Source organism: Rousettus aegyptiacus, unplaced genomic scaffold, assembly GCF_014176215.1.
Source record: "Rousettus aegyptiacus isolate mRouAeg1 unplaced genomic scaffold, mRouAeg1.p scaffold_m13_p_2, whole genome shotgun sequence".
NCBI classification, from domain to species: Eukaryota; Metazoa; Chordata; class Mammalia; order Chiroptera; family Pteropodidae; genus Rousettus; species Rousettus aegyptiacus.
The window spans coordinates 63,958,180-63,980,447 of NW_023416295.1; the positions used below are offsets into that span (position 1 = coordinate 63,958,180).

At 33.0% G+C, this 22,268-nt stretch overlaps 1 protein-coding gene across 3 annotated transcripts; it reads left to right on the forward strand.

The window, feature by feature from the left end:
• The first annotated feature begins 929 nt into the window (after window positions 1-929).
• MMADHC (metabolism of cobalamin associated D) lies at window positions 930-17,209 on the forward strand. 3 transcript variants are annotated; one of them, XM_016151121.2, is made up of 8 exons: window positions 930-1,034; window positions 1,531-1,590; window positions 6,015-6,159; window positions 8,232-8,449; window positions 10,891-10,996; window positions 11,586-11,716; window positions 15,364-15,450; window positions 16,343-17,209. In XM_016151121.2, the coding sequence occupies exons 2-8, from the start codon at window positions 1,582-1,584 to the stop codon at window positions 16,535-16,537; spliced, it is 891 nt and encodes a 296-aa protein (XP_016006607.1). In that variant the 5' UTR covers window positions 930-1,034; window positions 1,531-1,581; the 3' UTR covers window positions 16,538-17,209. The 3 variants fall into 3 exon arrangements, with proteins under 3 accessions (XP_016006607.1, XP_016006606.1, XP_016006608.1); XM_016151120.2 differs by having other exon boundaries at window positions 953-1,098; XM_016151122.2 differs by having other exon boundaries at window positions 953-1,098; window positions 8,232-8,359.
• Window positions 17,210-22,268: the final 5,059 nt, after the last annotated feature.

Consider the following 22,268-nt stretch of genomic DNA (forward strand, 5'->3'; position numbering starts at 1 on the left):
ATAACTTTACAGCAGAGTGATACATGAAATGTCTTTTGAAAGATGCATAGGTGTTTCCCTGAATGCTAAGATAAGATGTAGAAAGGTAAGGTTATTTCAAGCAAAGGAAGCGTGCGAACAGAGAAATAGAATCCGAAACACCGTGGGCAGCTGGGGAGACCCACAAGTGATCAAGGGATTGAGGGAGGTTGACAGGGGCCAGATCATAATCAGCCTTCAGCAATACTACGTAGATGTAATCCTGGAAGCAACGAGAAACAACTGGGTAGATGTAAGCAGTCATGGCATTATCAAATTTGTGTCTTAGCTGTATATTATATGATTTAATCTTCACAGTATAGGAGGTGGGCACTATTATTATTCCAGTTTTAGAAGTGAGGAAACTAAAAACATAGAGAATAACTTGCCGAACATGACTCAACTGGAACTATCAGTATTAATAAAGTACAGACCTCAGTTATTTAAAAAAATACAATGATAAATAAAAATTATATACTATTTATAAACGAGTCATTAGATGATAGATAGATAGATAGATAGATAGATAGATAGATAGATAGATAAATTTTTTTAGGCTATTATGGGTCTGGTACACAAGAGAAAAACATTAGTGCCCTATGCCCCAAAACAGTGATTAGTGGGAAAAAAAACAATATACAAAAAACAGAAGACTATCATCTCCTGGGACTGTAAGAAAGTCTTAGAGTGAGGGGAATCTATCAAATAGATCAAGGAATTGATGAACGAAATGCAATGGCCGCCTAAGCCACATCAGAAGCCCTCGTCCCCCTTCTCCAAGTCACCCTGCTCCCACTTCGTAGGCCCGGACTCCCCCAACGGAAGGTGGCTCTGCGCAGGCCTACTGTGCGCGTGCGCATCATCGGCTCGACGATCCTTCGCATCAACGCGCTCGGAAGCGACTTCTTCAGTCTGGTCACTGCCGGCGTAGGCGCTGGCACCGCTGCCGTCGCCGCCGCCATTTTGACGGCGGGGAGAGCCGAGTCTGGGACTGCCGAAGGCGGTGGTGGTGACTGGTACGGATGGTTTCCGCCCGCGGTAGCCCCTCCAAATTCGCCCGTCTTCGGGTCACAGCTCTCGGTATTGCCCCCATTCCCACAGTGCCCCTCCCGCTGTCCCCAGTCGTCCTGTCACTCTGTCCTTAGGTTCTTTTCGCTTCTCACCCTTCCCCGCAACTCGAACCTTGGCGAGTAGTTGTTGTCCGGCTGCCGCGACGTGTGTTAAAAGGCCCCCTGGGACCCCTGGGACTGTGTCCTGGCCCCGGCTTCCCACTCCCGGCTCCGATCCAGTCTGAGTCGTCTTCGGCGGGCGCAAACCGCGCGGGCGAAGAGCCGGGGGCCTCCCCAGGGCGGGGGTCTGTGCCCTGTGGACGCCGGGGTTGAATTCTGGCCTCCTTGGGTTTCGGTCCTGTTGTGATGGGGATACACACCCGGTAGGAGATAGTGGGCGTCACGCGAGCGCTGTTGTTAGAGCTTAATCCGTCACAAGCCTGTTTGTTTTGTCCTTTCCCAGGAATAACTTTACAAAACGAAAGATATTTTGCGTCTGCCTTCTGCGCTAGAAATGGCCAATGTGAGTAGTCTCTTTAGAAGCAGTATAGTAAAACTCTATAGCTTGGGAACCTGCTGGGAAATACTGGAGGGATGGGTGTAATTAGGATGGTTTGGTGGCATAAAATTTTTCGTGCTTAGACTTAGTGTATCGAAAATGTCAAAGGAAGCAAGGGATGTGAAAATCATGTTAGTGGCCTTTGAAAATAATTTGAATACGTTCTTTTCAATACAAGTGTACGTGTTTCTACAAATTCAGTTTAATAAATACAGTGCGAACATCCTTTCAGTATTTTTAAAGGACATTGTTTCAGTAAATATTTATAATCTACTCGTAAGCTGTTTTTTATTTCTTTCGTTTGCCAGACTGAAAGTTTTTGTAGCAGTTTCAGTAGAGCAAGTAACCTTCCAAATCTTAAAAAACGAGAGCAAGAGATACTTTATTCACATAGACCAGAGTGTTTATTTATTGTAACTGCCCAACGATTAATCAGACCCTAAATAGGGGGCAAGAGACATACGTGTGTGTAAACAGCTACAATAAAAGTAGGAAGAATTTTTTAAAAGCAGTACAGAGGTACAATGCAGGTTCAGAGTTATGTAAAGAGGGAAAAGTAGTAGGGTCTTGAGATCACTTAACCTGAGAAGAATTTAATTTGAGTTTTGAAAGATGGGTGGAATTTAGGTAGTCTGAGGTTTAGTGAGAAGAATGAGAGATATAGTTAAAGATACCCCCTTATGAAAAATCAAGTCAATTTTATCTTCCTGAGTATAAGATGATGTGAATGAGATTAGTGGGAAATAAGTTTAGCTGGTGGAGTTTGGGTCAAGTAATAGAGAGCCTTGAATGCCAACCTCAGTAATTTAAACTTTTTAGTCTTTAAATTGTGGTGATTTAATCAGAGCTGTGTGTTAGGAAGATTGATCATGACAATTACCTAGGATAGTATTCCTGTAATTGAACACAATATATTAAATAAGAGTCGAATTATATGACTATAGGGACAAGTTATAAAAGTAAACTGTGAGTGTTGGCCGTGTTTTAAGGTGAGTTTTTACCTAGCCATAACCACAGAAAGAGTATGTTACAAAAGGAAGAATGTGGTACTCTCAAAGAAGAGACATTAAATAGAATGGAGTACTAATATTTGACCTGGCTTTATTTTGATTTAAATGAATAAATTAGTTAAGTAGGGTGAATATTTTGAAGATACTTTCATAAATCCTTTTATTGTTAGAAAGGAGTTCAAATAAAATTTTAATATTCAAATGTGCTTTTAAAATTTTGTTAATGTGCATTGGAAAAGCTGAATGCATATTAATAGTGAAATATGCAGATATGTGTGTTCTTCAAAAATTTAGTTAGCATACATAGCAAGAGTCATAAATGTCCATTTTTCAGAGGCTAGACAGGTAAATTAAGAGGACTTGGCGATTTTGACAAACTGAAGTGCTCATTTCTGATATAAGGAGAATAGCAGCCTTTTCTTAGCTACAGTGATTTGTTGCTAAATAATGCCATTTGAGAATGTGAATCCAGTGCTGCCAGATAGAATTTCTGAGTTTTCAAGAACAGTCAAAAATCTGGACCTTTTGTGTGAAATCTCACAATTTCTCAATGTGGATATTTAAGTCAAATTTCTTGTAACACTGTAGACCACACAAAAATGTCTGTGGATGGATGTGGATGCTTTTCATAGATGGCTAGTTTTCAGTCTTTGATGTAGACCATATTTTCTCCTCAAATAACCAAAAGCAAAACTTAGTCCTAAAACAGGGTCTAAAGGACTGTTCTTTTTTATATACTAATAAGGATTTTAAAATTAAATCTTAATAGCTTGTCATCTTCCCAAATCTAGAAACCTAAGTTTGTTTGACGTTAGCCATATATAAAACACACACTTCTTGAACTACAATAAACTGGCTCTTCGAATTTTTGAGCTCTTTTATTGGCTATACCTTTCAGTTATATTCACCAACTGACCCAGTGTCATAAAATCTGTCAAGTTTGCTCAAAATACTTCACATACACAGTAAAGGATTTAAGGATCATATAGGTTAAAGGACAAATTTTGTAACAAACTAGTACTGTCATCAACTATCTCAGTAGACAAATCATATACTGGTTTATTTTACACTAAAATGAAACTTAGTGATTAGATTTTCTTAGACTTGGAACAGAACTCACATTTTGTTATATAATGTTTGTTAAAAGTTTTACCATCAAGAGAAAATATCAAAATAGAGTCTAGGGCCTTGGTACTCAGAGGCTAACATAATTTTTAATAAAAAGTAGTTTTTAAAATAATTTGGGTAATCTTTCTGTTTGTTTTTGCTTGGGATCAATGTGAATGTGAAGGATCACAAATATTTTAATAATTAAACTAATGTTAATAGTGGTATATAGAAGTGTTGTGGAAACTGAATAAAACAGTGCATATGAAGCACTTAGTGCAGGACCTGACCCCTAGTCACTATTTAGTATTGCTAGTACTTACTATTTAGTATTGCTCCCTTCGGCTAATCTCTTATTGAGCCTCTTATTATTTTGAGGCTATGCTCAAATATTTTTGGAATTTAAAATTTTCAATTGCCACTAGATCTTGAGGTATATTCAGTCTGTTAAATGTCTTCAGTTGTAAAGGTAAATTTATAGTATTATAGGAATACTCAAAACTCTGAGTTCGTCTAGTAGATAAAAAGCCGCCTAATTACCATTTTTGCCTCTTTGGGCAGGTGTAGGACAGACCCAAGGGAAGATACTTAAATTTTCACTTAAGCAGAATGCTCTAGAGACATGCCTTGCACTTTGGAGAACATAATGGAAGTTCTATTTATCTAGGTCTTGAAGAAAGAGTTGGAATTGGTACAGCTTAGAGAGGGAAAAGGGCATTGTAACTGAAGAAATCTTGTGACCATATAAAAGAAGGCATAGAAATATAGGAAATGTTCGATAGATATTTTTATGTGACTAAAGGATAGAGTAAGGGAAGGAAGGGTAAAATTAGAAATTATGTCAGAGGGGTAGAAAAACCAGTTAGGATGTTCTCTTGTACTTAAGAAATAAAGTCAGAAAGAACACATGGGTTGGATTTCAGAATACTATGTGAAAGGGAAAAAAGAGTGATTCTAAGGCATCAGATAGCTAGACTGTTTCATCATCCTGGTAAATAGTTTTCATACCGCTTCTCTAACCTCACTCCAGTTTATTCTCCATACTGCCCTGAAATGGTACATTCCTTAAAATATCCTTATGTTTATCAGTTTACTCCATTCCTTGCCTATAGAATAAAATTTCTGATTTAGAATTTTGAGGCAACAGACCCTTTACTGTCAATGTCAAATATAAAGCCTTTCTTAGTTACTCACAAGCTAACTTTTGGATTTTTACTGCACCTCCCCTATATCCTCCCTCATTGAACTTGTCACTCTTCTAAGTATACCTTTTATAGTGCCATAACTTTGTTCCCAAAAGTCACTCATTGAAATGCCCCTTTTCCCCCACAAATTTTGTCTATTTCTTCAAAAGCTAGTTTTTCCTCCATAAAACTTTTTTCTATTGCTTCAAGGATCTCTTAATTATTCAGATCTTTTAATAACATTTTTACAGATGATATTGTTATATTTTTCCCACTAAAGTAAGAGTTTGCAATAATTTTTTTTTTTTTTATGTAAAAAGCCATATAGTAAATACTTTTGGTTCTGTGGACAATAGAGTGTCTGTGCAACTACTTAACTCTGTCATTATGGCATAAAAGTAGCCATAGACAATACATAAACAAATGGGTGTGGCTGTGTTACAGTAAACTACCAAATTAAGCAGTAGGCTATATTTGGCTATAGTTTGAATTATACCGAATTAATGTATTCTGACCCAGGTATTTTGTTAAAAGTTTATGGATGAAAGATGTTTACATATTCATCTATTATAACTGAACACAGAGTCTAGAGAATGAACATAGGAACAGAAAATATACCACAGAGGTATATGCTGAAATGGAAGAAATTGGACATTTCCATAAACCAAGACAAAAGATAGCATGGGAGTTAATTAGCACTGTTTATAGCAGTAAAAGAAAAGAATAATTAGAAAGTAAACAGGTTTTGGTCCTAGGAAAAGTTTTGAAAGATTCTTATTAGTTGTGCTACCTTTTTAGTGTTGCTAAATGGGACAACTTTTAGAGATCCCCATTCTCTCTGTATGGCTGTTGTGATCTTGGCATTTATTGGAAAAACCATATTCTTAAACCCAAAGAAACATTTTTTTTTTATATTTATGTTTATTTTTTAAAAAACAAATACACATAATGCTTGTCATGTGGCAAGTACTCAATAGTAGAATAAATTTCAGACGTGTCGCATTGTGAAGATTTGCAAGAGATTGTCTCAGCAAGTATAACATTTATATCCAGAGCAAATAATTTAAATTTTCATGTCATTTCTTAGGTGCTCTGTAACAGAGCCAGACTGGTTACCTATCTCCCAGGATTGTGCTCATTAGTTAAAAGGGTTGTCAATCCCAAAGCCTTTTCAACTGCAGGATCTTCAGGTTCTGATGAACCTCATGTAGCCACTGCACCTCCTGATATATGTAAGTAAATGTTATCATTGTTTTACTTGTAATTGACTCATAACATCTTGAGTTGTGTTTTCTGTAATATTTCTTTTTAAGGTGTTACAGATTTTCGAAAGTTGAGTTTATTCCATTGAAAATAAAATCAGAGCTCTGACTATATCAGAAAGCTACAACATGAAAAGAAGGAATATTGATTTCTAAAACTTTATTAAACTTTAGTTTCTATCTTCAAATACAGTCTTTTCAAATCTTCTTTTAATCCTATTAAACGTTTACTACTTTTTGCCATTCTTTACTGAATTTCCTAAATAGAGCTAGCACTTTTTATACATGTGTTTATTGAATCAACAACTTACCCAGTATTTACAAAGGCTGCTTCTAATCCGTTTTGCACACCACCATGATATTAATCATTCTGGAACATTTTAATCATGTTACTTCTTGATAAACCTTGGTTATCTTCCCACTGCTTTCAGTAGCATTTCTCCAACTGTCCTCAAGCAATGAAAATTTTTCAAGGTAAAAAAATTTTTTTTTAATTTCTATGATTAGTAAATTTAAGAAATGCTATATGCCATAGTTCTATCCCAGAGGTTTATAAGGCACATTAAAATATTAAAGGAGGCTCTTAGAAATTTAATGTAATATATCCTAAAAGGATTGGGTATGGAATCCTTTTTTTTTTTATGCAACAGGTTACTTACAATGTAATGTAAGTTTACTTGGGCATACAAAGCCTCCCTGGTTTTCTTGCCCCAGTTTAATAACTCCATCTCTGATTATTCTCCAATACATATCATCCAAAGGCTAAATATATATGTATCATAAATGGAAGATTTATTGTCATCAGAACATATAAAGGGTTTGTATCCTTAATATATAAAGAAATGTTATGGAGCAATAAGAAAAAGAAAAATCCAGTAGAAAACTGAACAAAAAAAAATTTTTAATGGATATGAACAGGATTCCCGAAAGAGAAAACCTAAATGACTAGTACATGCGGCTCAAATCCACTATGAATATGGGATATTTATTTTCTTTCAAGAGACTGTTCTATCTGAAGTTAAAACCTATCTTGTTCAAAAATAGCTAATATATTTTCACTTATGAATTAACTCCAGTCTTCAGACTAGTAGCATCAACATCATGTGTAAAGTTGCTAGAAATAATACTTAAAAGTTTGAGAAGTATTGGGGTGTTGGGTTAAAAATTATAAGACAGCATCTGGGTTCAGTAGGAAAGCGTTTCATGATTGATAGATGATGTCTGTCTTAGATGTGGAAGAGAGATGGTGGTACTTACAGTTTAGTGATGGAGCAACCATATTGACATGGCCATTTTTAGTCCCTCACTTTGGGCAGAGTATTAAAAAATATTTTTATTGCTAACTGTCTTCAGCAATTTTGCCTTTCTGTAAACAGAACTCCTACTCTTGAGTATTTTTTTTGTTCGGTTTACTACTTTATTCGTTTATGGATCTTTTTTTTAATTTTTCACCAGTTAGGATATTTTTAAAGTTTTAGTGAGTAAAGTAACGTGGTCTTCTATACATGTTTAGTCTATATTAACTCGTGTACCTAGTTAACATGACATTATGTCACATTGGTTCACACAAGATTTTTTTCCCATCTCATTAATGTTTTGCACCACCAGGTAATAGCAGCTCCACGCCCCTCCTTAAGAGGTAATCCCTCTTTAAGTTTAGTATGGTGTCTTTTAGATCTTTTTTTCTGAATTACTCTAACTTAGCTTTTCTTTTAATGTAATATATCTTGGACTTCATTCAATATCAGTAAAGATTTACTGTGTTCTTTTTAATGACTATCAAGCATTACATGATATAGATTACAGTGTTTTATTGAATCTTTCTCCTAATAATGGTCTTGCCTGTGAGCTGACAACTGGTTGCTTTGATTAGTGGTTTGGAAATGACTTAAAACTAACTATATTCACACAGGAAAGCAAATTTCAAAAATATATTATTTAGGTAAAAAATGTTTAATTGTAAGACGAGCACTTATTCTTTCGGTTTACCAGTGCATGAGATTGTTAAGGGGAAAATAATTCATTGTGTTCTTTCTTTTCAGGCTCTCGAACAATATGGCCTGATGAAACTATGGGACCATTTGGACCTCAAGATCAGAGATTCCAGCTTCCTGGGAACATAGGTTTTGATTGTCACCTCAATGGGACCATGTCACAAAAGAAAAGCCAGGTTCATAAAATTTTACCTGATATTCTAGCAGAACCTTTATCAAGTGAAAGACATGAGTTTGTGATGGCACAATATGTGAATGAATTTCAGGTAAATTGTTAATATCACTTACTCTGTTTTTCTAACTAATACTTTATTAATTTTTGTTTACTACAAACATTACTTTCACTGAAAAAGTAAAAAAAATAATTCCAATGTATACAAAAACAAAATATATGGATTTTAAAAAATTGGAATTGTCCTATACATAGTGTTAGTAATAACTTTTTTTACTTTAGATTACAGTCTTTTTTCAGTAATTAAATAATTCTTCAAAAATGTCTTTTTTGATAACTACTGTTTCATCCAATACAGATGGCTTAATTAATTTTATATTACCAGAAATTAAGATTGCCTGTTTTTCACATTTACAAATGGTAATTATAATTTGTATATGGACTAAATTTCTACTAGTTTTATCTTCCTCTAGCCATTTAAAAACTTAAGAAAATTTTGAGATTTATGGAATTCTTCAGATATACCCTAAAAAGTAAGACTTATAAATAGGTTTTTTAAAAAATCAATTTCTGAGGATTTTTTTTTAATGATTTTTTTAAACTGGTATTGCTTCATTGCCCAATCAAGTAGAAAGTTACATGCAATTCAGAGTCTGTCAAATCCCTGATGCTTATAATTTTTTACATTTCTATCTCATTTCAGGCTGAGTTTTTTTGTTTGTTTGTTTGTTTTTAATAAAAACCATATTATTAAAAGCAATAACCACTTACGATTAGTTGGACTATATCAGATAACCTAATATTGGGACACAGTCGACTTCCCCTGACTTTTTCTCTCAAAATAATTTCTTCTCATTTTTCTTGGCTTCTCCTTTGTCTACCAATTACACAATATTTCCCATACATTTTTATTCTTCATGTAAATTACTGCCTGGTCACTTATTCCCATTACTTCCTTCACAGGTTGTGTTTTGATAATTTCTAACTTATTATTTCTGTTTCTGACATTTCTGGTTCTATATTTCTATCTTCCTGTTAAATGTATCTGGTTTTCTCACAGGTCCCCAGATTTCACATGTCTAATACTGAATTTTTTTCTCTTAAATTTTGTCCTTATTACCATATTATAATTTGTCCGCCCACTGTTCCATGATAAAAATTATAGTGCCGACCTTGACTCTGTTCTCCATCATACCCCATAAATAGTAATAAAATCTCATTGCTTTTATCTCTTAAAGTAGCTTTTAAATTGTGTCTTTTTAATTCTCACTAATATTGCCAGAGTTCCAAGCTACCTTATCTTACCTAGATTCTTAGAGGCATTGTAATATAATGGACTATGGAGATAGGATAAATCTGGATTCAAAGGTTAGCTCTGCTGTTTACTTGATTTTGCGACCTTCAGAAAATTATTTACCTTTCTAAGCCTCTGTTTCTTTATATATAAAATGGGGATAATAATAATCTTTGGCTCACAAAGTTGTTAGGAGGATTAAATGTGAAAGTGTATGTAAAGCAGTAAGCAATTAATAAATTGGCCTTTACTAGTCTTATTAACCTGTTCCCCCTCATTACCATACATCCTCCACGGTAATATTAGCATTAGCTTTTTGTATCTTACCTTGCTATTTCTCACTGCTTCTAAAGTGAGAATTTCTTAATGTGACATAAATGGTTTTCCACAGTTTGACCCTTTCCTTTCCTCCCCTGCCTCACACCACTTCCTACTCTCTCTGCATCCCAGTCGCAGCATACTTTTCATTTTTTTAAAATACACTTGTGTTTGACCATCACATGCCTTATGTCTAGTTGGACTATTTTTCTTTCTGAGTTCCTAACCTATATTTCACCTATTCTTTTTCTGTCAGATATACAAATTAATTAACATGTAGGTCAAATATGATGATTTCAACTTTTTCCTGCTTTCTCCCAGCAAAGCAAGTTTCTTCTCCTTCTGTGCTTCTAGAAGACTTTCTTCATAACTCTGTAGTACTTTTCATATTGGATTGCATATATCTGTTCATGCCATTTTTCTTCTACTAGCTCTGATAGATGTACTAGGGAAAACTAGGTTTTTTACCATCATAATGCCTATTCTGATGTGTAATAGGTGCCTAGTAAATTTCAGTTGAAGAAAAGCTTCTAAGCTCTTCCTATAGGAGAAGCTATATATTTAATCATGTTATTTTGTAAGTTAGTGTTATCCCTATTTTACAGATTACAGAATGAACGAAAAGAAAGGAAAGGAAAATTAAATATAAGAGATAACATTGTAAGACACAGTTACAGTATGTTCATTTCTTAGCCAACTCGTTTTTGTATCAAGTCAAGTTTTTTTTTCTTTTTTTCAGAATTTTCAGATCTTATATTCGTCATAGAGAAAAGTTTAGGTATATAAGAAAACACTGATATCATGCCACCAACAGTTAGATTAGGATTATTTTTAAAAACTTTTTAGGGAAGACAGATTCATAACAGGCAAGATAGTTTATTTGAACTCCAAATTTTGTTTACTTAATATTTTTTTCTCCTTAGGGTAATGATGCACCCGTTGAACAACAAATTAACAGTGCAGAAACTTACTTTGAAAGTGCCAAAGTAGAGTGTGCAATCCAGACATGTCCAGAATTGCTGCGAAGAGGTATATCGCGCTTTTATGCCTTTTACACTGACATATATTAGAGAACGTCCCTAATTTTTTAATGTGTTGAAAAATATACTCCATAGGAATTGTAATGCTTTATATTTTACTTAATATTTTAACATGTCTGATGTGAAATAATTGCATTGCCAAAATAAGGTCTTCATATGTCACCTGACATCCAGCCTCTCACTGCCATTAGATAGGAATAGTAGAATTTTTATAACTTTTTCCCTAAAGCTTTCCCTCTATTCCTGGGGGTGATTATTATAGCTGTAATTTCATGAGCTGATGAATAATACTGAGAAAAATTTTTATAAACTTTTTTGAAAATTACAAGACCAATAACATGTAACCCTACTTAGTCTTCAAAATTGTTGGCAATAATATTTCAGTTCATCCAACAAGAGAAGTAAATGAAAACAAAGTTTATTTAGTCCTTTTCAAAAATAATATGCATTTATAAACCTAATTTGGTACCACAATAATTTAATCATCATTTTTCCATGGAAATATTTGTATGCACTATGTTGTTTATGAAAACTATATATATATTTTTTTCTTCCTGAATTTTCATTCTTATTTATAGATTTTCAGTCACTGTTTCCGGAAGTGACCAGCAACAAACTAATGATTCTGACTGTAACACAGAAAACTAAAAATGATATGACTATTTGGAGTGAGGAGGTAGAAAACGAAAGAGAAATGCTCTTGGAAAAGGTAATTCTTTCAATTGCTGACAATTTAATTTTATGACCAATGTTTTACAATTTTGAGTGTCTTTTCTAGCTTTTATTAATTCTCTGCTAACTTATTTTAGTACCAGAGGACTTAACATCTTTTCTGAGAATAACAATGCCACATTTTTTTTTTTAAGTGTAATCGAACAACTTAGACTCTGGTACTCTTTCTCTCACCTTTTTTTTTTTTTCTTTTTTTTTTCTTTTTTTGAGTTTAGGTCTGTTTTAGGAAATTTGGAAAATAGAGTAAGAACATCAACAAAGTAAAATAAACTCTTCATACTCATGAACTCTTTGATTCTCCCCTCTCCCTACATATCTGTTTCTCTCTTTAAAGCATGTTAAATAAAACATGGAAATTACCCCAGCCTTTTTCAGGAAGTAAGCAGTAACCGTGTATCATGTGATCACAAAAATTATATACCCACATTTTTTTTTCCTGTCTTTTGCTTTAACCTGAAGGTATGTTTTGACATCTTTCCATATCATTATACATAGATATGTTTTATTCTTTGTAAAAATCTATACATTGTATTATATTGCACAAGCAAATCATAAATTTTTTAAGTTACTTAAAATTTTACTTAGTAATTTATAAGTTGAAAATCAAGCTTTTGCTATTACAGTGAATATATTTGTACATATATCTCTTATGCACACATTTATATGTATAGATTCCTAAATAGGGAATTTCTGAATTAAAGTGTATATTTTAAATTTCGACAGATGCTGCCAATTTGCCTACCAAAATGATTGTCTTAGTGTATATGCTGTCACTCTAGCTTACCCTGGATATTAGCATTTCTTTTTATTTTTACCAATCTGAGAAACGATGAGGTAACTGAAAGTATTAGATTTTTAAAAATATATACTTTCTGTAAGAGTTTGATGTTGGATTATATCAGGTTCTTTACAAGATAGAAAGGAATGTTTCTGCGCCTGTATGACAGGTTAGGAATAACTCACTTGGGGACCTTAGCTAACTGTAGTTGAAAAATTACCATTACTAATTTCCATGTATGATAATGCTAGAAATCATTTTGTATTTTCTCTAGGGTTTGATGTATGGTTCTCTTCATTAGTAAAAATATATTTTATACACTCAACAAAATATTTCATGGTAATGACTTCATAGTACTTAAAAGTTCAACATACAACTTTGCTTATAAATTTCAGGTAGTAGTTAACAGTCATGAGCAAATTATATGCTAGTTAGCAAGGAAATTACAGACTGGCATAAGACATTGTCTCTGATATGACAGAGATCTGAATTTAGAGAGTTGAATTTAAATAGGCATTAACTCAGTAAACATTTTCTATTCACATTTTGAGATAATGTTTAATAAATTTATTCTTATCACTATCATTTAGTCACTAGAGAGCTTTGACATGTGCATTGCACTAGTGGTCCTAAGTTTTGATCAGGTAAAGATTCTGCACCTTATTTAATACTAACCTCATTATAGTCCTACATCAGTTTCAGGGCTTTGAAATGGCAACATGTTTTATCTTGTGATTTTTAATTTTATAATGACTGAAGCTATTTTCTATGGGAAAAAAAACAGACTTTTTCTATTTTAGATATATGAGTATTTTAAAACTACATATACCTTACTGTCCAAGTAAATATTTTATTTTATGATTTAAATCTCTTTTTTTTTCCAGCAGATGTCAGTATTTGCTAATGATGAATAGAATTACTAAGAGAAAAATACTTAAACTGGTTATTTTTGTAATAATTTGAGATTCTTTAAGTTAACCAAACAAACATTTGCATTGTTTTACTCTCCCTGTAGTTTATGTGTATGGCACATCTCTTCATGACATTGATACATGTTCTAATGATTTTTCTAGACCATGTTCAGTAGTTTCCTATTTTTAAGAATGATGAGGATTAATTAAATACAACAGTAAATGTAAATATTAAGTATAAAGATAATCAAAATAATATAGTATTCTCTTAACATTTTTCATTAGTTTACAAGGAAGAATTGGGAGAAAATACATTGGCTTAAATTGTGTACCTCTATAGCGGGCGTTAACTCAATAAACTTTTTTCCATAAAGAGCCAGATAGTAGATATGATAGGCTTTGTAATCTCCAGGGTCTCAACTACTCAACTTTACCCTTGTAATATTAAAGAAACCACAGATAGTATGTAAATGAACAGGCAATGCTATGTTCCAATAAAACTGTTTACACAAATACGCAGCCAGCTGGATTTGGTCCTCAAATTATAGCTTGCTAACCCCTTATTTAGGATATGGCCCATAGTCCTAAGGCTTTGACTTTTGAGAATCACAGCTGAATGCCACATGTGCTCAGTGAGGTCTCTCTACTATGAGTGGGCCAGAAATCTGTTATCTAGCACTGCACAGCCCTTGATATCACCATTTACCTCTCAGCCCCACAACGGGCACACTCTGCTAGGCCTTGCAGGGTATCATCTTGTGCATGCACAGCTCAGCCCTTGGCTATAGAACCAGGGCTAGTCATTCTGCAGACTAATCTGGAGCCTGTTTGCTCATCTCTCTTTTCCAGTATCCTGCCCCACAAATTCCAGATGCTTTAGCAGTCCAGAATCCTTGAGTTCTACCTCCTCAGCTCACTTCTTTGCTTGGAATTCACTTCTTTGCCCTGTGACAAGGTATCCCCTAACAAAACAAGCAAATATGGGGATCACCTCATCAGTTTCCCTTCTCTCAAATATTATAGTTTTTTCTGACTGTCTGAGTTTAAAAACAGTTACCTCATATATTTTTGTCAGTTTTATAGTTTTCAGCAGATGGCAAGTTTGGTACCTATTGTTCTATTATGGCTGTAAGTGGAACTGTATGCTGTTTGTTTTAAACGTTTATGATCTATCCTTTTTTTTTTTAACATTCTAACCTGGTCCTAATATTGGTTCTGTCATTTTTACTGCATAGACTTCTGATAAAGTTAATAAAGACATAGAAATTAGGATAGTAAGACCATGTGCATGTATCGCCTATTCAAGATTTTGAATAGGCGATACATGCACATGGTATGTAATAATTATGTACTATACAAAAGATACAAAAGGGTATAAAATGAAAAAAAGTAAGCTTTATATCCAACCCTGTACCCCATCTATCCATTTTTTTTGTTATTTCTATGTGCCTTTTCAGAAATATTCCATGACTATGTGAGTGGATAGATGTGTTTTTGAAGGACACACAAACAAGTATGTATTTTTAAGCAACATTTATTAATATTAGTGAATAGTTCAGCTTTTTTAATTATGAATATTTTGTTTTTCCTTTCTTACCTTATTTCTAAAATTTCCATAGTGATACAAAATAGCAACTATAGCTTAACAAATTCAGAAGTTAATAGCACAGAAAGGATTAGAAATAGTTTCTAAAACAGGAAATGACTTAGAAGAAAAAATACACAGTTTAGACTTTTTGAAAGGGAGGAAGGTATTATATAAACCATTAATCTTTTAGACTGGCGATAATCTTATGACTTTACAGTCTAACTGATCAGTTTTAATTTTGATTAATCTTACTGAAGTATCTATCTGAGACTAAAGATTTTTTTAAAATTTATTAAAAATAAAAATAATATGCTATCTTGAGCATATTCTGTCTTTTTCCTGTGCAGTTCATCAATGGTGCTAAGGAAATATGCTACGCTCTTCGAGCTGAAGGCTATTGGGCTGACTTTATTGACCCATCATCTGGTTTGGCGGTGAGTAATTAAATACCATTTGAAAGCCAGATTATAGAATTTGAAGTAGGAATGGGTTTTATTATAAAATTGTTTATAACTATAACCTTGGTAAAAATATATCACTTAAAACTTTTTTAAAACCTCACAATTTTATCCAGTCAAGTACCACTATGAGTAAGTTGTATTCACAACAACTTAGAGAGACCTCTTTATTGCTCGCAGTTAAGTTTCTCTATCATTTTAAATTTTTTAATTAAAAAAAATAAAAACAGTTATTAATTTCCATCCTTATTATTTAATTTACATCGAATTAGTGTTAACTGTTGAAAATTAGCAATCATTACTTTAAGGAAGAAAAATGTTTAGAATTAAGAAAATATGGATGGTAAAAGAAATTTTTTTTTTTTAATTTCCCAAAAACTTTTTTGAGAAATTAACATTTCTAAAGTTATACTTTGAAAATAACTAAACCACTGTCGTGGTCACATTTTAAATTCTGGGTATATCTTTTCATTAAAAATAGTAACTAATTTTTTTGAATCCGTTTCTTCTCAAAGTCAAATGAGGTATAGACTAGACTTGAAACAAACCTTACTATGGAGTTTCCTTATCTTGAAAATGATAAAGATAGTTGTCTAAAGTTTATTCTATCTTTAAAGGTTATGTAGTGTTACACAGTTGGTTCTAGATAGCATGAAATTTGCTAGATCATTCAATTCACATTTCCAGAATGCACAGGTAATAGGGGGAGAAGAGGTGTCAGGGCAGTTTAGGTGTTGCATGTGACCTTTTTATTTATTTTATTTTTTAAATATTTGAAATATTAAAATAGATATGTGTTTGCATAAAGTTATTACTCCATTGTCTTTCTTGCTACTGAAAATATTGCTTCATTTCTTATTTCCTCCAGTTTTTTGGACCATATACAAACAACACTCTTTTTGAAACAGATGAACGCTATCGACATTTAGGATTTCGTGTTGATGATCTTGGCTGCTGTAAAGTGATTCGTCATAGTCTCTGGGGTACCCATGTGGTTGTAGGAAGTATCTTTACAAATGCAACACCAGACAGCCATATTATAAAGAAATTGAGTGGAAACTAGAAGTAATGTCAAATAATTTGCTGTACAATTTCTACTAAACACTCAGATTGATCTATAAACACTGTCAAAGGCTTCAGTTTTTAAAATTTACTTATCTCCAGGTATTTATTTCAACATTTATGAATTTACAGCAATGGCAGGTGGTTTGTGATTTTTAAATCTCTGATGTTCATTCACATTATCACTGACTACATGTTGAGCACATCCATATTATACAGAATGTGGTGATTAATGTGTAATCAGGGTGTGATCTTATTTCTCCCTTTTATTGGAAAAATCTCAGTTTTAATTATTTTTTCCAAAAATAAATCACGCATTTGGTTATGATATATATGTTTTCATTGCAGTATTTTTAAAATAACGATTCTTAAAGACTCCTAAAAAGCTATGGTATTAATCTTTTTAAAGTATTTTTGTTTAATAAGTGCATTAAAAATTCTAGATTTAGTGTAGATTTCAGTTTTTCCAGTTTTTTTTCTTTATTGCCTGTTAAATGTTCTTGTACCAGTCTGAGTATTACTTTAAAATAATGTACATCCTGGAAAAGAATAAGGATAATACTACATCTTTATGTATAAAAGCATATGAATCTCATCTTTATACATGCCAAAAAAGTAATTTTTAACTCCTGGATTGTAATAAATAAATGTAGATTATTTTCAGACAAAACTATGCCTCAGCTGCTAAATCATATCTTTCCAATTTTAGCAATAGATAGAAACTGCAGTACTTGACAGTACTCTGCCTCTTTTGTGACAGAGCTTATTTATATAGAATTTTGAACTTTTAAAAAGTTACTTTTCATTTGTGAGGCTTTTGCCAATAGGAATAGAGACAAGTCTCAGGAGAATAAGTAACTTCTACCAAATGAATTAATTGAAATGGATTGTTTCAATTAAATGCCTGATTTTAAAAGGAATACATGGAGATGACCCAACTTTTAAATTTTATTGCAATTTGACTTAAAACTCTGCTTCATTAACGTGTAGCTTGATTAATAAGTATTGCCTATGATTCAAAGAGTAAGAGCTACAAAGTTTTTATTATGAAAAAGATGAAGTGATTCCTATAGCATTTTGAAAAAATATATATTTAATTACAGTTGGTATCCAAGGGGGAGTTGGTTCCAGGACCACCTGCAGATACTAAAATCTAAGGATGCTCAAGTCCCTTATATAAAATGGTGTAGAACAGTGTATACAGTTGGCTCTTCAAATGTGCAGATTCCCAACCATAGAAGAAAAATAACTGTTTTGGATCCGCAGTTGGTGAATCTGGATGTAAAACAGATATAGAGGATATGGAGGGCCTACTGCCTCTGTGTGTGTCTGTGTGTGCATGCGTGTGAACACATTTGCACATATCATAGTGCTTGATAAATTTCCATCTATGTAACTGGCACCCAGATCAAGACAGAACATTACTAAACTTCATAGGCTCATCCTGCTGCCTTCCAGGCACTCCTCTCCATGCTTGCCTCTCCCAAGGGCAACCACTATCCTGATTTCCTACAATATAAGTAGTAGTTTTTTTCTGTTTCAGTATTTTATACATATGAAACTGTGTTCACTTTTCTGTCTGGCTTCTTTCACTCAACAATGTGAGATTAACCCTTATTATTGTGAATAATTATAGATTTGGGTGTCTGCAGAGGATCTTGGAACCAACTTGTTTGCATAGCTTTTAACCTCAGTGGTTCTGAATTGGGACGGTTTTGCCCGTTAGGGGAAATTTGGCAATATCAGGAGACATTTTTGATGGTCACAGCTGTGGGGCTAGGAGATACTATAGGCATCTAGTAGGTAGAGGCCAAAGATGCTGCTAAACATCTACAATACAAAGGCCAATCCCACTAGAGTTATTTGATCCCTTGCTTTGCACCACTCTCATCGTTTGTAACATGCATATTGCTTATTTAAGCACTTCCTACCTTGCACCATTCTTTGAGCCATATTACCTTGAAAGTTCTACATTTGCTTTAACAATTCTGAAGTTCCTTCTACTGGTTGAAAGGATATCACTTCCTCTAGGTGACCATGGCTATATACTGTATTGTGCATAATTAGGGGCATGGTCCTTTTATCATCTTGCTTTCTAACAGGATTTCCACAAATGAAACAGTATGAGAAACAGTTACTACCAATTAAAATTAGTTTCCTAAATGTTATGGTAATATTGAGGTTTGGTGAATCAATCCCAAGATATTCTTGCTAATAGTAGGAGAAAGTGGTTGATTATATTATGCTGCAGTAAGAAAACACTGCAAGTATCATTTCATCATATTCACTTGCTTAGGGCCCCATCAAGAAAGAATTTATAAAATTATCCATTTTAAATATAAATTTGCTTATCTTTTAAAGTAAGGCTGAGTCATTGAAATTGGTATTGTACCTGTCACTGAGAACACTGAAAAATATGTTTTTGTTGTGAAATTTATATTTTTACAAGAACTGAGGAATTATTGTGTAGATGTTAAATGCTAGAAGGGATCTTTCAGATCATCTGGCCCACATCAGTTTAATAGACAAAATGAGAAACAGCATGCAGCAGATCACATGGCCAGTGTTAGGACCCATATGTATATGTATATGTATATATATGAGTGGTGTGTGTGTGTGTGTGTGTGTGTGTGTGTGAGTGTATGTGTATATATATATATATATATATATATATATATATATATATATATATATATACTCTTTGTGGTCATTATCAAGAAGTTTAAGTGGTGAAAAATATCAAAGAGTTGCAGAATTTAAGCTGAACTTTTAGGTTAACCAATTCCACCATGTTTTGTAGATAAACTTCAGAACATATTCCATTCAACTCTGCATGCTCTAAATTTCTTTGAAAATGTACTGAAACATCTAAAAATTCAATTATAGATGCTGTACTTCAAACAGTGTGATTCTCTGGCTTCAAGTTTAAAATTTTCACATCTATCTTAGGCTTCTGTCATTTGTCACATCAACATAATCCTTACATTTAAGCAAAATTTTGCTTTTAACTTGAACTGAATTTCCACTTCTTATGACTGGTTCTCTTGTTGCTTCAAAGCAGGATTTATCCACCTTGACATTGTTGACATTTTGATCCAGATAGTTCTTTGCTGTGGAACCTGTTCTGTACATTGTAGGATGTTTAGCAGCATCCTTGGCCTCTACTCTGCTGATGCCAACAGCAAGTCCTATTATGTCAAAAATACCTTCAGACATTGCTAGATTTCTCTGGAGAGCAAAACGTAATCAAAATTTAACTAGGTGCCCTGCATTTTAACTGGCAATCCTCTTACTTGGTTTACACCATACTATTTTGCATTTGATCGTATACTTTGTATACAACTCTTTTGTATTTTTTGTTGTCTTAAATTGTTCCTCTCACATCTTGCAAGAAGGGACTCAGTTCCCTACTAAACGTGGTAATAATCTTTATTCTCATCTTGGCATTACTAGCAAGGATGTTTTGAACTTTTTTGTAAGTTTTTCATTGTCTGCCCTCCCCATTTTATGTCAAAAGAATATATGTAAGATACGATTTAATTATCCAGAAGATTCAATTAAGGCTTTGAGCAATTGACTTCCAATCATACTCATAACTTGAAAGTTATAATCACTTAAAGCCATGTTGCTACTATAAAACTATAGTAATTAAGATAGATTGATAATGGCGTAAGAATAGACAAACTGACCAATGAACAGGAAAAACAAGTTCAAGAAAGACCTGCATATAAGTAGTCACTCGATTTATATCAAAAGGAACACAATGCAGTGAAAAAAGAACAATCTTTTCAATACATATTACTGAGTCAATTGAGTAATCATATAGGAAAAGAATGTATTTTTGCTTTTACTTTATACATAAAAATCACTTCCAAATGGGTCACACATCTAAACGTGAATGATTAAAGCTTTTACTGGAAATAAAGACCTGCATGATCTTGAGTAGGCAAGTTTTTTTGTTTTTTTTTTAAATCGGGACACACCACACAAGGGAAAATTGATTAATTCTATTATATTAAAATTAAGAACTTTTAATTCACCAAGAGACATGAAGAAGACAACCAAAAGTTGAAGACCTAGATATATCCAACAATCCAGGTGTGTGTGTATATATATTCAACAAAGGAGTCATATACAAAATAAACAACTAAAATAAGCAAATAATATGAAAAAAGATTTTTACATTTATTAAAAATAAAAGATCTTAAACATTTACAAAGAAATATATCCAAATGTCCAATAAACATGAAAAGGTGCTTTAATTAATCATCAGAAATGCAAATTAAGTCTACAATATCATGCTACTATATGCTTCCAGAAAGACTAAAAAGAAGAGGTTTTAAGTGTGAGCAGAGATGTAGAGCAAGTACAGCTGGTGTTAATGGAAAACATAATGGTATAAACACTTTGGAAACCAGGCAATTCTAAAGCTTAATTCATCCCAGGACCTAGCAATTCCACTCTGAGATATAGACTGGAAATGCACACTTCTGTTCACCACAAAACATGTACTCATAAAAGTCCATACCAGCACTACACAGGATAGCCAAAAGCAGGACACTACTTCACTGTTCATCGGCTCTAGAATGGAGATCTCATTTGTGGTATATTCACATGGTGGGATATACTATATAATGAAAATGCTTTATGGCAGCAAAATGATGACACTAATAAACTTGTTGGTGAAACTAATAATTTGTGAAAATAGGCAGATACCAAAGAGTACTTACTATATAATTCCATTAATGTGAAGTACAAAACACACCTATGTTGCTAGCCATCAGGATGGTACTTACCCTTGGGAGGAGAAGGGAAGTGACCAGGAGGAAGACCAATGGGGCTCTGCAGTGTTGGTAATGTTCTTTTCCTGAATTTAGGTGTTGGCTGCATGGGTAATCCTAGCTGTGCAAACTTAAGTTGTACACTTAATGTACACTTTTTTGTATGCATATTATACTTAAGTAAAATGTCTTTTAAAATATAACTAAATGTACTCTTAAAACCATAGATGACCTATTCAAAGATAACCAGTACCATAAAAAGAGTCTTGAACTGAATCCACTTTTTTAAAAGGGCAATTAAAATGTTTGGTTATATCAGAAAAGTTTGAAACAAAATTATGGGTTTTTAAAAAATATTTAGGTATTATTTCAACTATACATTAATTCTTAGATTTTTTTAAAAAAATCAAGTTTACAAAGCATTTTATTTTTCCTATAATGTTGTATTAGACATATTTTACATTTTTAAAACATGATCAATTTTTCCAAGAGTTTAAAGAGTTCTCCAAGAACCTCTGAATCCTTAGATAGTAAAATCATTCTCTTTTAGAGTTCCTCGCATTGAGTCATTCTTGTAGTTTTTCCTTCTTGAATTATTTATTGATCTAACAGTTGTTTCATTGATTATTTCATGAAATGTTTCATTTTTTGTCACATTTGCAATATTACTTCAGCATATTTACATGAAATGCCATAATCATTAAATATGCTTCCCTAAAATGAAAACGGGCTAAACAGATAAGGTTGCAATGCTATAGAGTGTTCTTTGATCTTATTGTCATATAAAAATAGAAGTTCTAATTCTTTTGTGTAAGATTATATTTAACTTACAAATTCTTATGTATTCTAGTATAAAGACAATATTCCTGTATTTAAAATGAGCAACAATTTAATGATACAAAAATGGATATTAAACAGCATTTGAGATCTTGTTCCCCAGCATATTTTATC

What these genes read in the sequence shown, in the direction of transcription:
- MMADHC (XM_016151121.2), top strand. An exon ending in GAGAAATGCTCTTGGAAAAG is followed by an intron (nt 11,717 to 15,363) that starts GTAATTCTTTCA and finishes TTTCCTGTGCAG; the next exon opens with TTCATCAATGGTGCTAAGGA. An exon ending in ACCCATCATCTGGTTTGGCG is followed by an intron (nt 15,451 to 16,342) that starts GTGAGTAATTAA and finishes TATTTCCTCCAG; the next exon opens with TTTTTTGGACCATATACAAA.